We start from the raw sequence: 12166 nt of genomic DNA on the forward strand, positions 1-12166 counted from the left end.
TTAATAGATAGTGGTGCAGATATGAACTGCATCCAAGAAGGACTTATCCCAACAACTTATTTCCAAAAAACAGTACAGACACTAACTGCAGCTGGAGGAAATAAGTTATCAATTAAATATAAAAATATCTATGTTAAAACATGAAAATAAGGAATTCAAGGTTAGAATATCTAGCCTAGAAAATGCAAAAAAAGAGACTCAGATATCTTTTCCAGAAACTCAGGAATCAAAGTATGGTAATCCATGACCACGTCTCATGGTTTGTCTGGAATTAGATATTGGCTTATTTACATTTCCATCCATGTATTTCTCTAAAATTGCAGATTAGTCCTCTATTTTTTTAAAAAAAATATCCGCGTTAATCCTTGGATTAAACTCTGTTACAATGTAAATAGAATATTCGGTTAGATTTAGTTGAAATATCTAAAATTGGCCTTGGTTGTCTAAGTTGTATCCCTGTTGCCCACATGCAGACGACTATAATTAAGGATTAGATTGGTTCACTAAGATGAAACCTAATCTAGTGGCAGTCAAACCAAGGAAACGAAACTAACCCGGCTAGAGACTGAAGAGGGGTGGGTGACGAGGCCAGAAGGATTTTTTTTAAAAAAAATTAATTGAGATATAGAGAAAGGAAAATGAGAAAAAAGATTTCTCACTTCTTTGACCTTTACGCAAGTCAAGTTGCACCGAACGACGCGGTGTACCAAAAAAGCGGTTTCGGGATTTTGGAGATCTCTCACCACTCACATCTTGGAAAACCAGAAGCAGCACTGAACCCATTTGGATAAATTCCCACGCCTCGCTCTCTTTCTTTATATCTAAAAATCTTGCCCACCTCACGGCCTTGCAGAAATTTGAGCGCCCCACCCTCTCGTCTCCTCTCCCCCTTCGTTCCAGGCCTTAAGTCCTAAACCTCTCCTTCTAATGCCTGAATAAAGCTCCATTGAAGTCCTAAGAAGTCATTAGCAGTCCAAATCCATGGACGTCGATAACTGGGATCTTCAGGCAGTCGTGAGGGGCTGCCGCTTCAAAAGACCATCAACGACGACCACATCGACGGCGGCCATAACAGATCCCTTCTCTTCCTTCCCTCCTCTGGTCCTAAAGGAGGAGCAAGTAGACGGAGAAAAAGACCTCCTTTTCGGCTTGCCTGACATCACGGACACGGAAACAGCTCTCCGTGGGCTGGAAGATCTGTGCAAGCCCTTCTTCCACAAACCCCATCAGCAGCCGTTGCAGCAGCAATCCCTGCTCTTCCCACAGCAGAGTAGACCATCCTCCTCCCCTGACGTGGATGATCCTTATCAAACCCAACAACAACAGCCAAGTCCGCCTCAACGGCCGTTAGCTAATACCCCTCGTTCCAAAAGAAGGTAGATCTTTAATTTAGTTCTCAACACTCAATCTTCCCTTTAAGCAAACGGAAAAGGAGCAACATCCGTCTATATTTAACGTATTTGAGGGATAAAAAACAGGAAGGACCAGCAAAAAAGGGTGGTCTGCCATGTCCCCGCCGACGGCCTCTCTTCCGACATGTGGGCTTGGCGCAAATACGGCCAGAAACCCATCAAAGGCTCCCCATATCCACGGTATGGACTATAAAAACTCTCCTCCTTCTCTTCAAACTCTGTCTCGTTATGCTTAAGCATTCTAACTTGGAGGGAAAACAGGGGATATTACAGGTGCAGCAGCTCAAGAGGGTGCTTGGCGAGGAAGCAGGTGGAAAGGAGCCAGATCGACCCAGCGATGCTCGTCGTCACCTACACCGCCGAGCACAACCACCCCCTTCCCACCCACCGCAACTCCCTCGCCGGAAGCACCCGCCAGAAGCTCCCCCCTCCCCCAGCGCCCGCCACCACCCTCCCCTCCGCCTCAGTCGGCGGTCTAAACGGGGATCGGATGCCGCCCTCCAGCCCACCGTCATCGTACGTGGAGGAAGAGCACCTCCGGCAGCGGAAGGGCGAGGAGGAGGAAGACGAGGAGGAAGATGAGGTGTTGACCGTGGCAGACATACAGATGGTGGGGGAGGAGGACGTGCTCTTCTTGGAGTTTGAACAGGGTGGTGGGAGGAGGGGCGCCGCCAAGTTGCCGGCCATCTCGGGCTTCTACGCTGACGAAGGTGGCTTCGCGGAGCATTTCTTTGCTTCCACTTGGATGGCAAACGGCGACGCAGCGGCGGCAGCTTGGGGGAGTTAGAGAGAGGCTTGGAAGCATCATAAGTTTGCCAGAATTACAGCGTCATCACCGTTAAGATATTTTTGACCTTTTGCTGTTTAGAGGGAAAGAGACAAAAATATCTAACGCGGGGGCGGCGGCCAATATATCGTGATGCTCTCTTTTTATTTAATATCTAAAAAGTCTAGCTATAGCAAAACTGGTATGAATCAAAACATGATGATGACCTGCCAAATAATCTTTACCTCCAGCTCCCAATTTTATTCCTTGTAGTATTTGTCCTTTTTTTATTAAAAGATAAGTTTTATATATTAGTGATTGTGGTGATGAGTGTTTGATATTGATAAATTCGTGCTTCTTCAAGTGGTCATACAATTTGCTAAACAATCCAAGATTCCGAGTTCAATCTTGAATGAAGTGTTTCCAATATTGTAGTTTAAGCAATCATAGTGCATGCATATCTCTCTCTTTTTTTTTTATTCAAAAAAGTGGAGCATCGTTTGGTACTTGGTAGAGTTATTTTATTCTACCGAACTATAGATTGAATGGGACTTCATAGCAGTGATTGGACAGCAAGTGGATATATTACGATCGTAGCAAATTATGAAAGATTACCAGCTGAGCTTAGTGATCTACCTAGTATTTAGTTGATTCAAGCCTGGGAGGAGTATGGGTTTATCGCGGTACGTATATTAGCAATGTGTTCGTGATGATTGTGTGCAATATTGGTTTGTTCGAATCATGCTGGATCTGATTTTTTTTTTAATTTTATTTTGCCACATAATTAAACATAAACATTGACATGACACAGCACATCGAAACCTTATGAATGTGATGCATAATTTTTAATGCTTAGCATTACGCTTGTTGCTCCTCCCCGGGCTTGCTAGAGGTGGGCAACGGGCCGTGCCGGGCCGGCCCGGCCCAGGCCCCCCGGGCCCAAAAACTAAACGGGCCGTGCCTGGCACGGCCCGTCCAGCACGGAAGGCCAGCCCGGCCCGGCCCCAGGCCCCTCTATTGGTGGGCCGGGCCGGGCACGGCACGCCACGGGCCGTGCCAGGCACGGCCCGTAACGGGCGCAAACGGGCCGTGCCAGGAACGGCCCGCAACGTCTCCAAACGGGCCGTGCCTGGCACGGCCCGTAACGGCTCCAGACGGGCCGTGCCAGGCACGGCCCGTCTGGAGAGGGGGGAGGAAAATAGCCGTTTCCAACGGCTATTTTCGTAAAAATGACCCTTTTACCCCTCCCAACAGTCCAATAACGGCTGAATTGAGGGGTATTTTGGGGGAAAAAAATTTTGAGCTTCTATAAATAGCCCATTCCTCCCTCATTCTCACCACACCAAACCTCTCATTCTCTCCTTCTCTACTGCTATTATTTCTCTCTTCTAAAGTGCTCTTCTAGCAATTTAATTTTTAGTTTGTTCAAGTGCTACACAAGAGGAGGTTTCTGTTGAGAAGAGAAGGTCGCTTCTGTTGAGAGCACAAGAGGAAGCTCGGAATCTCGGCTCTGCCTCTGCCCTCCGACCCTCTACTCAATTCCTCCTTGCGGTTAGTTTTTATTTTTTGAATTAATCATAGATATGTCATCTTTTGAGGAAAGTCAGTTTGGCATTCCTGTTTCTGAGGGAGAAGAAACTAATCCCCAACCCCCCTGTTCCTAGTTCCTCTAGAACTGGTGAACCGAGTGAAGGTCAAACCTCTTCTCGTAAGAGGACTAGTACTGTATGGAATGAATTTGATAGAGTTATGGTTGAGGGAGTCTGGAAAGCTAAATGTAAAAAATGTGCCAAACTTTATAGTTGTAGTAGTAGTGGGGGAACAGGGCATTTAAAAAGACATCAAGAGAGTCATAGGATGCATGATTCTCATGCTCAAACTCAAAGTACCCTTAATATACAAGGGGGATTACTTGTAGGTAATTTTGCATATAATCATGAAAATCAAAGAAAAGCACTTGTAAAATGGATAGTTAAGGATGAATGACCTTTTAGTTTATGTGAATCTTTTAATTTTGAAGAATATGTTCAATTAAACCTACAACCTGCTTACAAAAGAACTAGTAGGCGTACATTTAGAAGAGTAGCTATGACCAATTTTTTAGCAATGAAACAAAATTTAATTGAAACACTTTCTACTTTAAATGTAAAAATTTCATTAACTTCTGATATTTGGTCAGCATCTGTAGGTAGTAATTGTTTTATTGCCATTACTGCTCATTATATTGATAATGATTGGCAATTAAATAAACGTATTCTTGCTTTTCGTGCTTTTGATTTTCCACATTCTGGGCAACAAATTTCAAATATAATTTATCAAACTGCATGTTCATATAATATTAATGATAAAATTATGTCTATTACTTTTGATAATGCATCTAATAATAATTCTGCTGTTGTATTATTAAAAGACTCATTGCATCCCATATTAGATGAAAATTTACTGCATATTAGATGTGCATGTCATATCTTAAATCTTTCTGTTCAAGCTGGCATGGGCATGATTTAAGATGTGATTTCAAAAATTAGAAATGCAGTTTCTTTTATTCATGCTTCTAGATCAAGACTTCAAGAATTTAAGGAATTATGCATAAATCATGGTAAACGTTTTAAAAAATTTAAACTTGATGTAATTACTCGTTGGAACTCCACATATAGCATGATACATGATGCATACCCATATAAAAATTTATTAAGTGCATATATTAATGATCGTGGATTAGGATTTACATTGACTGAAACTGATTGGAATAAAGAAAAAATTTTGGAAGATTTTTTGCTTAGTTTTTATAATGCTACCAATGTTCTTTCTGGTATTTATTACCCTACTTCATGTTCATTTTTACAACAAGCATATATAATTAGTCAAAAATTTGCAGAACATAGATATGATGATGTTTTAATGCCTATTATTGACCTAATGGAATCTAAATGGAATGAGTATTGGGACAGGATATGTCCTATGCATAACTTAGCTGCTGTATTTGATCCTAGAGTTAAATTAAATGGCGTGCTAATTTTACTTGATGCATACTCTGAAAATATGAATCAAGATGCTGAATCTGCTAAAGATGAGGTAAAAAACTTCTTTATGATATTTATGCTATATATGAAGAAAAAATTCGTGGATCTAGAATACAAATACAAACCTCTATTTCTCCTTCTAGTAGTTCTCGTTCGTCATCTATTTTTTTATTCATTGCACAGAGAAGACACACACATGCTTCAAGTTCCTCTTCATCTTCTTCATCTTTAAGTAGTGAACTAGAATTTTATTTACGAAATGATCTTCATTCTGCATATGATGAAAATCAAATAGAGAATCTAGATGTATTATCTTGGTGGAAGAATGTTAGAAATCAATATCCTGTTATGTCTGCAATTGCACGCGATATTTTAGCTGTGCCGATGTCCACGGTAGCATCGGAATCCGCTTTTAGTGCAGGTCGGCGTGTTCTTGACGAAAAGAGAAGTAGGATGACGGGCGAAACGGTGGAGATGCTTCTCTGCTTCAAGGATTGGCTGGATGCTGAGGCAAGACTTCAAGATAAAGGTGGACATAATACAACATCCTCTGATGATGATGATACAAACACTACTGAAGACTGAAGACTGAAGACTGAAGAGTGAATACTGATTCACTGAATCACTGATGATTAGTAAGAATTCTTAATTTTTTATAATTGTACACTTTTATTGTATTCTGGAGGTCAGACCAAGGTCCAAACCTCGGCCCTTTCTTAGTTTCTTATTGTATTCTAGAGGTCAGACCAAGGTCCAAACCTCCCTTCATGTACCATTTTGATTTAAATTAATAAACTGGTAGGGGTCTATGCCAAACCCCCCACCATTAAGGTGGCTTTATATTCATAAATCATTAATTCTTAGTGTTCAATATTTATTAATTTATTAAAAAATTTATGAAGCATTAATTTTTATCGGGCCGAGCCGGGCCCAGGCCCGGACCGTGCCAGGCCCGCGTGCCAGCCCGGCCCAGGCCCTTATGGGCCGTGCCGTGCTGGCCCGCGGGCCGTGCCGTGCTTGGCCCGCGGGCCTAGACCGGGCCGTGCTGGCCCAGGCCCGAAGCGGGCCGTGCCAGGCACGGCCCGCTGGCCAGGACCCTCTAGCCCAGCACGGCCCTCTCAAAGGGGCCGTGCCAGGCACGGCCCGGCACTGTAGCTGGCGGGCCGTGCCAGGCACGGCCCGCTTCGTGCCGTGCCGTGCCGGGCCGTGGGCGGCCCGGCCCAGTGCCCATCTCTAGGGCTTGCTTTAGGAGAAGCAGCCTTCCCTTTTTTCAGGAGAAAAATTGACGGTGGCTGATGCTATCAAAGTGCATCACAAAAAGCTCCTTAGAATTTTTTTTTTTTTTGGTTAAAACGGCAATTCATATAGCTCTAACGTGAGTACATCCTGCTAAATCAGAAAAAAGCAAAAGATGCAAATGTGGCGGTAGCTCCACTGTGGATGTCCAGTGGAACTCCCCGGAGTGTCGTGCAACATAGGAGGCGACCTAGTCTGCAGCCCTGTTCGCCTCCCGGAAAATGTATACGGCCTGAAACTCGTCCATCTCCATCGCCAATCTGCGAGTCTCCCGAATGAGCGGATGCCCATCTCCATACCTATCAGCACCCCGGATCCAGTCTATGACTATGGAGGAATCCCCCTCAAGGTACATCCGGCCGGCCCCGAGCACCCGCCTCGCATAGGATATGCCCGCCCAAGCTGCCCACAGCTCTGCCCCAGCAACCGTGAGGCCAGTCGAGCCTCGGCCTCCCGCTGCCACCAAACTCCCAAAATGGTCTCAGATAACAAATCCAACCCCTCCCGACCTCCTGTCCGTCACCGCACTACCATCAAAATTCACTTTAAGATAACCAAGGGGTGGGGGTATCCAAGAAATAACGGCAAACCTGGGTGCTAAAACAGCACTGCGGGTACCCCAGATGTCCCTAGTCATCCCAAGTGAAGACATGACAGTACAAGAAAAGACCTCCTCGGCCTGAAGCACAGCTCTCTCTACCACCATCCTCGCCGAGAGTCTCCTGCCCTCGAACAGTCGAGCATTCCGATCCAACCAGATGTGGTAAGCCAGGTATGCCCTAAGAATCCCCTCCTCCGCAAGCCTAGGGCTCCGCACCGTGGCCCGCAGTAAGTGTATCAGATCCTGTGTCGTCTCTACGGAGTGAGGGATAGGAGCAGGAGACGACCTCCATATCTCTCTAGCCCTAGGGCACTGCAGAAGCACATGCCGAATGGTCTCCTCGGTATCCGGACACACTTCACACCCCTGAGGGACCCTCATGCCCCGCCTGACTAGCACACTCCTGGTAGGAAGGCAGCCCCAAGCCACCTTCCAGATGAAGAGCGCCACCCGTGGATGAATCCGCATCCTCCAAATCCAACCTCCCTCAATCCGTCTAGCTGGCTCCTTACTGAAAAGGGCATATAGATCCCTAGCTCGCACCTGTGATCGGCCCGACGGCGCCCAGACCAGCTTGTCAGACTCCCCCTGAAGTGGCACCGGAAGACCCAAAATCATCTCTGCCAGCTGCGCCCCAAACACCTCTCGTAACAGCCCCTCCCTCCATCCGCCCTCATCTGGATCCAACAAGTCACTGATCCTCTGGCCCGCTAGTCGCACTGAGTCCACCATGGTCGGCATACGGCTGATCGGCACAGCGGTCACCCAACAATCCTCCAAGACATCAATGGAGCGACCATCACCAATAGCCCATCTAATCTCCGATAGTACCATCCCTGCTCTGGCACACATCTCCCGCCACACCAGAGAATGGTGACGGGCTGCTCTCACACCAGAAACCAAAGCCCCATACTTGGCCCTCATCAGTGAGGACCACATACTATCAGGCTCCATGACATACCTAGCAACATGGCGAGCCACTAATGCCTCCCTCCGTACCAGCAAGGACTGCACCCCCAAACCTCCATATCTAGTGGGCTGGCACACCACCTCCCATGCCAGCAAATGAATACCACCTCTACTGCCTTGCCTCCCCCAGATGAAATTTCTGACTAGCTGCTCAATGGACCTCAGAACTAACACTGGAATGAATGAATGGGAAAGCAAATAAATGGGAATCGAAGAGAGTACTGACCGAGCCAAAATGACCCTCCCCATCATACATAGTGAGTGCATCTGCCAACCCTCCATCCTCTGCCTGATGCTAGCCTCCAAGTAGGAACAATCTCTCCCGCGCAATCGCCGGCCAGAGAGCGGGACCTCCAAGTATCTCATCGTACCATCATGCTCGCCCACCCCCAATATCTCGCTAATGGAGTGTCTCACCTCCTGTCTGGTTGACGGGCTAAAACAAACTGCGGATTTCGAGAAATTAACCCGTTGACCAGACATGGCACAGTAGTCCTGTAGAATCCTACCTAAAGCTCGAGCATCCCGGCATGTCGCACGAGCTAGCAACAGGCAGTCATCCGCGAAAAGCAGGTGGGAGATCGAAGGGGCATCCACCACTGGCCTATAAGCCTCCAACTCCTGAGTAAGCACAGTCTGATGCAGCACTCTGGATAGTGCATCCGTGCAGATGATAAATAGTAGAGGGGATAGGGGACATCCCTGTCGTAGCCCACCCACAGACACAAAGTAGCGAGAAGGTATACCATTCACCAGAATGGCAAAGGATGGAGACCTAACACAACCTATGATCCACCGAATCCACGCCTCAGGAAACCCAAACCCCTGCAGGGACTGATGAACAAACTCCCATCGCATCCTGTCGTAGGCCCGCTCCATATCAAGCTTGACTCCCATCAAGCTTCTCCTCATCGGGGCCCTCTCCAAGTCAAACATGAACTCCTGGGCAATCATGACATTGTCGGATATGCTCCGGCCTCCTATGAAAGCTCCCTGCTCCGGACTAATCAACCTCGGTAGAATGTCCCGCACCCTAACGGCAAGGATCTTCGCCGTAGCCTTGTACATAGTGGTGCACAGGCTAATCGGTCGAAAGTGACCCGGCTCAGAAGCATCCCGCCGTTTCGGTATAAGGGTAATGAAAGTGCGCTGCCAGTCCGATGACATCACTGCTGTAGTGAAAAACTGTTGTATGGCCGTCGTCACGTTCTGTCCCACTATCAACCAGTACCTCCGAAAGAACAATGGTGGAAATCCATCCGGCCCTGGCGCCTTGTCCCCCTCAAGGGACTAGATCGCCTCCCGAATCTCCTCCACCGAAACCGGCCTGATCAATGCTGCAGTCTCCTCCTCCGACACCCTCGTCGCTGGCATCGCCATCTCCACATGGCCCCCCTCTCCTGACTGCTCTGTCCACCTCGCTCTGAAAAAACACTCCACAATCCTCCGGATCATAGCAGGGTCATCTGACATCTGGCCGTCCTCACTCCTAATAGCTCTAATCATGTTCTGGTTTCTCCTGATCAGCGTTGCCTGATGAAAGAATTTGGTGTTTCAATCCCCCTCTAAAATTCACTGTACCTTAGACTTCTGTCTCCATAGTGTCTCCTGCTGTCTTAGAAGGGAATCATGTAAAGCCAGGTGTGATCTCAGTTCCCCCACCTCCTCCTCTGATAGCCCCCCCGTCTGTGCTTCCTGGGCCTGTAAACTAGAAATGGCCTCCTCCTCCTCCTCTGTCCTCCTGAAGATGTTCCCTACTTCTTCCCGATTCCACCTTCTCAGCCTCCTCCTGGTCAACTCTAACCTGCGAGACACCCGGTACATGGCGTCACCCCTAATCGAGGATCTCCATGCCTCCCTCACCATCTCCCAGGACCGAGGGTAGCTGAGCCAAATCTTCTCAAACCTGAAAGGGGAACAAACTGGAATGTGTGCCTCAGTACTCACCAACAGTTGACAATGGTCCGATGCGATCCTCGGCAAATGTCTGACATGATAATCTGGAAAGCACTGAACCCACCCAGCTGTGGCACAAGCTCTATCTAATCTCTCCCAGACACGGGCCCGCCCCTACTGATTATTGCACCATGTATACCTAGGTCCCGAGAAACCCAAGTCAATCAGTCCATTGATTGAGATAAAATCCTGGAATTCTTTGATCTTCCTATTGAGGGAGAATGGATTCCCCCCCATCTTCTCCTGAGAGTCAACAATGCAGTTGAAGTCACCAGCTACCAACATGGGATGACCATGACTAATCATCTGAGAGGCCTCCTCCCACAGGGCCCTCCTAACTCTGTAGTCAGTGCTAGCATATACAGCTGAAAGAACCCAAGGTCTCCTATCACCCTCCGAAATCACCATGATCACCTCTTGATTACTAACATTGAAACAATCCAAAGCACAGCACCCCAAACCCCACATAACTATTATACCTCCCGACAATCCTTGAGAGTCCACAACATAGAACCCCCACGATCTCGGTATCGCCCTTCTAGCCTTCTGTACTCTGCCCCACAAAGCCGGGTCTCAAGAAGAATGCAAACATCCGGGTTGTGTTGTTGCACCAACCTACGAAGAGCCGGGGCAAATGAGGGTTTTCCCGCGCCGCGGCAATTCCACAATAAGATCTTCATAAATTACCCATCGGTCCCGCACAGCCCACACCTCCGGAGCTGTTACTTTCCCCTGCATCCACTTCCATGCATCCTGCACCTCCAAGAGAATCACGGCTCACTCCCTTTGCCGAGGCCATTAATTGAAGCAAAACTTGAAGGTGCTGTCCTCCACTGTTGATTTGTGCCATATGGCACGCACTATCCGTTGTGCCCGTGCCATACTCACCCTGCTTCCCTCCACAACTAGAGAGCTCCTCCCCATTCCCTTTGACACCCGACTTCCATTTCCCTGGGGCTATTTCAGACTCAGTGTTCACCTGTGCCATTTGGCACGGCAGAGACTCCTTCGAAGCTGAATCGTCTCCCTGTTTTGAGCCTCCGCCGATGCCATCCTCTCCACTAGCCTGCCCCGCCAGCGCCTCCCCCGAGTGCTTCTCCGGCGACATCGCCCGGCCTAGCTCCGGCAGACCCACCTCCATCGAGAGCAAACGGAGCAACCGGCTTCCCGTGCTCACGGCTGGCTCGTTCCGATGATCGGCATCAGCCCCCGTGAGCTGTTGATCCGTCCGGGGAGGACAGCCTCGCACTGGTGCAAGAGGCGAAGGTGAGCTCCGGCTCCTCCAACGGATGCCAGCCGCCGGCCACCACACCTTCGCACGGACTGGCACCTTCCCCCCATCTGGAGTCGCTAAAGCTCCCACGAAAGGGTCCACGACCGGTTCAGCCCTGGGCGGACTCCTGAAACGCTTCAGCGGGCTCAAGCCCGGTCCACTCGGTCGAATTCCCCCACTGGAACTGGGCCGCACCTCTATCCGGCTCAGACTCGGCAGAGCCCGGCCCAAGCACTGAGTCGCCTCGGCACCTGACCCGGAGCCCGCTCCGAGTTTACTCGTTTCACCCGTCAGCAGACTCGCTCCCGCCTCCGATACATTCTTCTCTGGCGTCCTCCAGCGGGCCACCTTAGTCGGCTTCTGCCACCCTTCAAGATCGATCGGTGAGACCGTTGATGCCGACCCTTCCTCCGTCCGGCTCGGATCGGGACCGAGCGACGAGGGCCCCATCCCCTTCCTTGCACCGGGGCCGGATTTCTCCTTCTTCCAGGATGCCGACGAGGTCGACCCAATCCGATTAGTCACAAGCCATGGGCCAAAGACACCTTCCTCCCGGGGCCGATCTCCCCCTCTCTCGGCTTGCGTAGGAACCTCCGTCGCAGCATCCCCATTGCCAGCCTTCTCAGATCCAGTTTCAGACTCCGCCAGTTTCATCCCCTCCGCCACCGGAGACACAAACTCACAAACCGCCGCCGAATGACCAACCCGCCCCCACTTGGAACATGGGGCTGGCAGGTTTTCATAGACGAAACCCTGCCAGAACTTCGTGTCTCCACCCGCCGGTCTCCCCAACACCCATGTTCCCAGCACAAGTGGAGCGGAGACGTTCAGTTCCACCTTCACCCTCGCAAACCCGTACCTCCGTCTATC

At 48.9% G+C, this 12166-nt stretch overlaps 2 protein-coding genes across 2 annotated transcripts; one reads left to right on the top strand and one right to left on the bottom strand.

Annotated features, from left to right (window-relative positions):
* The first annotated feature begins 817 nt into the window (after window positions 1-817).
* LOC103696470 (WRKY transcription factor 22-like) lies at window positions 818-2565 on the top strand. The gene is made up of 3 exons (XM_008778118.5): window positions 818-1376; window positions 1479-1592; window positions 1674-2565. Exons 1-3 carry the CDS (start codon window positions 982-984, stop codon window positions 2197-2199), a joined length of 1035 nt encoding a protein of 344 aa, XP_008776340.3. The 5' UTR covers window positions 818-981; the 3' UTR covers window positions 2200-2565.
* Window positions 2566-9357: 6792 nt separating this feature from the next.
* LOC149768799 (uncharacterized) lies at window positions 9358-10431 on the bottom strand. Its single transcript, XM_089927921.1, has 3 exons — window positions 10163-10431; window positions 9649-9973; window positions 9358-9600 (listed from the first exon to the last, which is right to left on the bottom strand). The coding sequence occupies exons 1-3, from the start codon at window positions 10429-10431 to the stop codon at window positions 9358-9360; spliced, it is 837 nt and encodes a 278-aa protein (XP_089784047.1).
* Between the last annotated feature and the right edge of the window lie 1735 nt (window positions 10432-12166).

Source organism: Phoenix dactylifera, chromosome 1 (assembly GCF_051530095.1).
Source record: "Phoenix dactylifera cultivar Ajwa chromosome 1, Ajwa_hap1_PhDact_Kaust_v1.1, whole genome shotgun sequence".
Classification (NCBI taxonomy): Eukaryota; Viridiplantae; Streptophyta; class Magnoliopsida; order Arecales; family Arecaceae; genus Phoenix; species Phoenix dactylifera.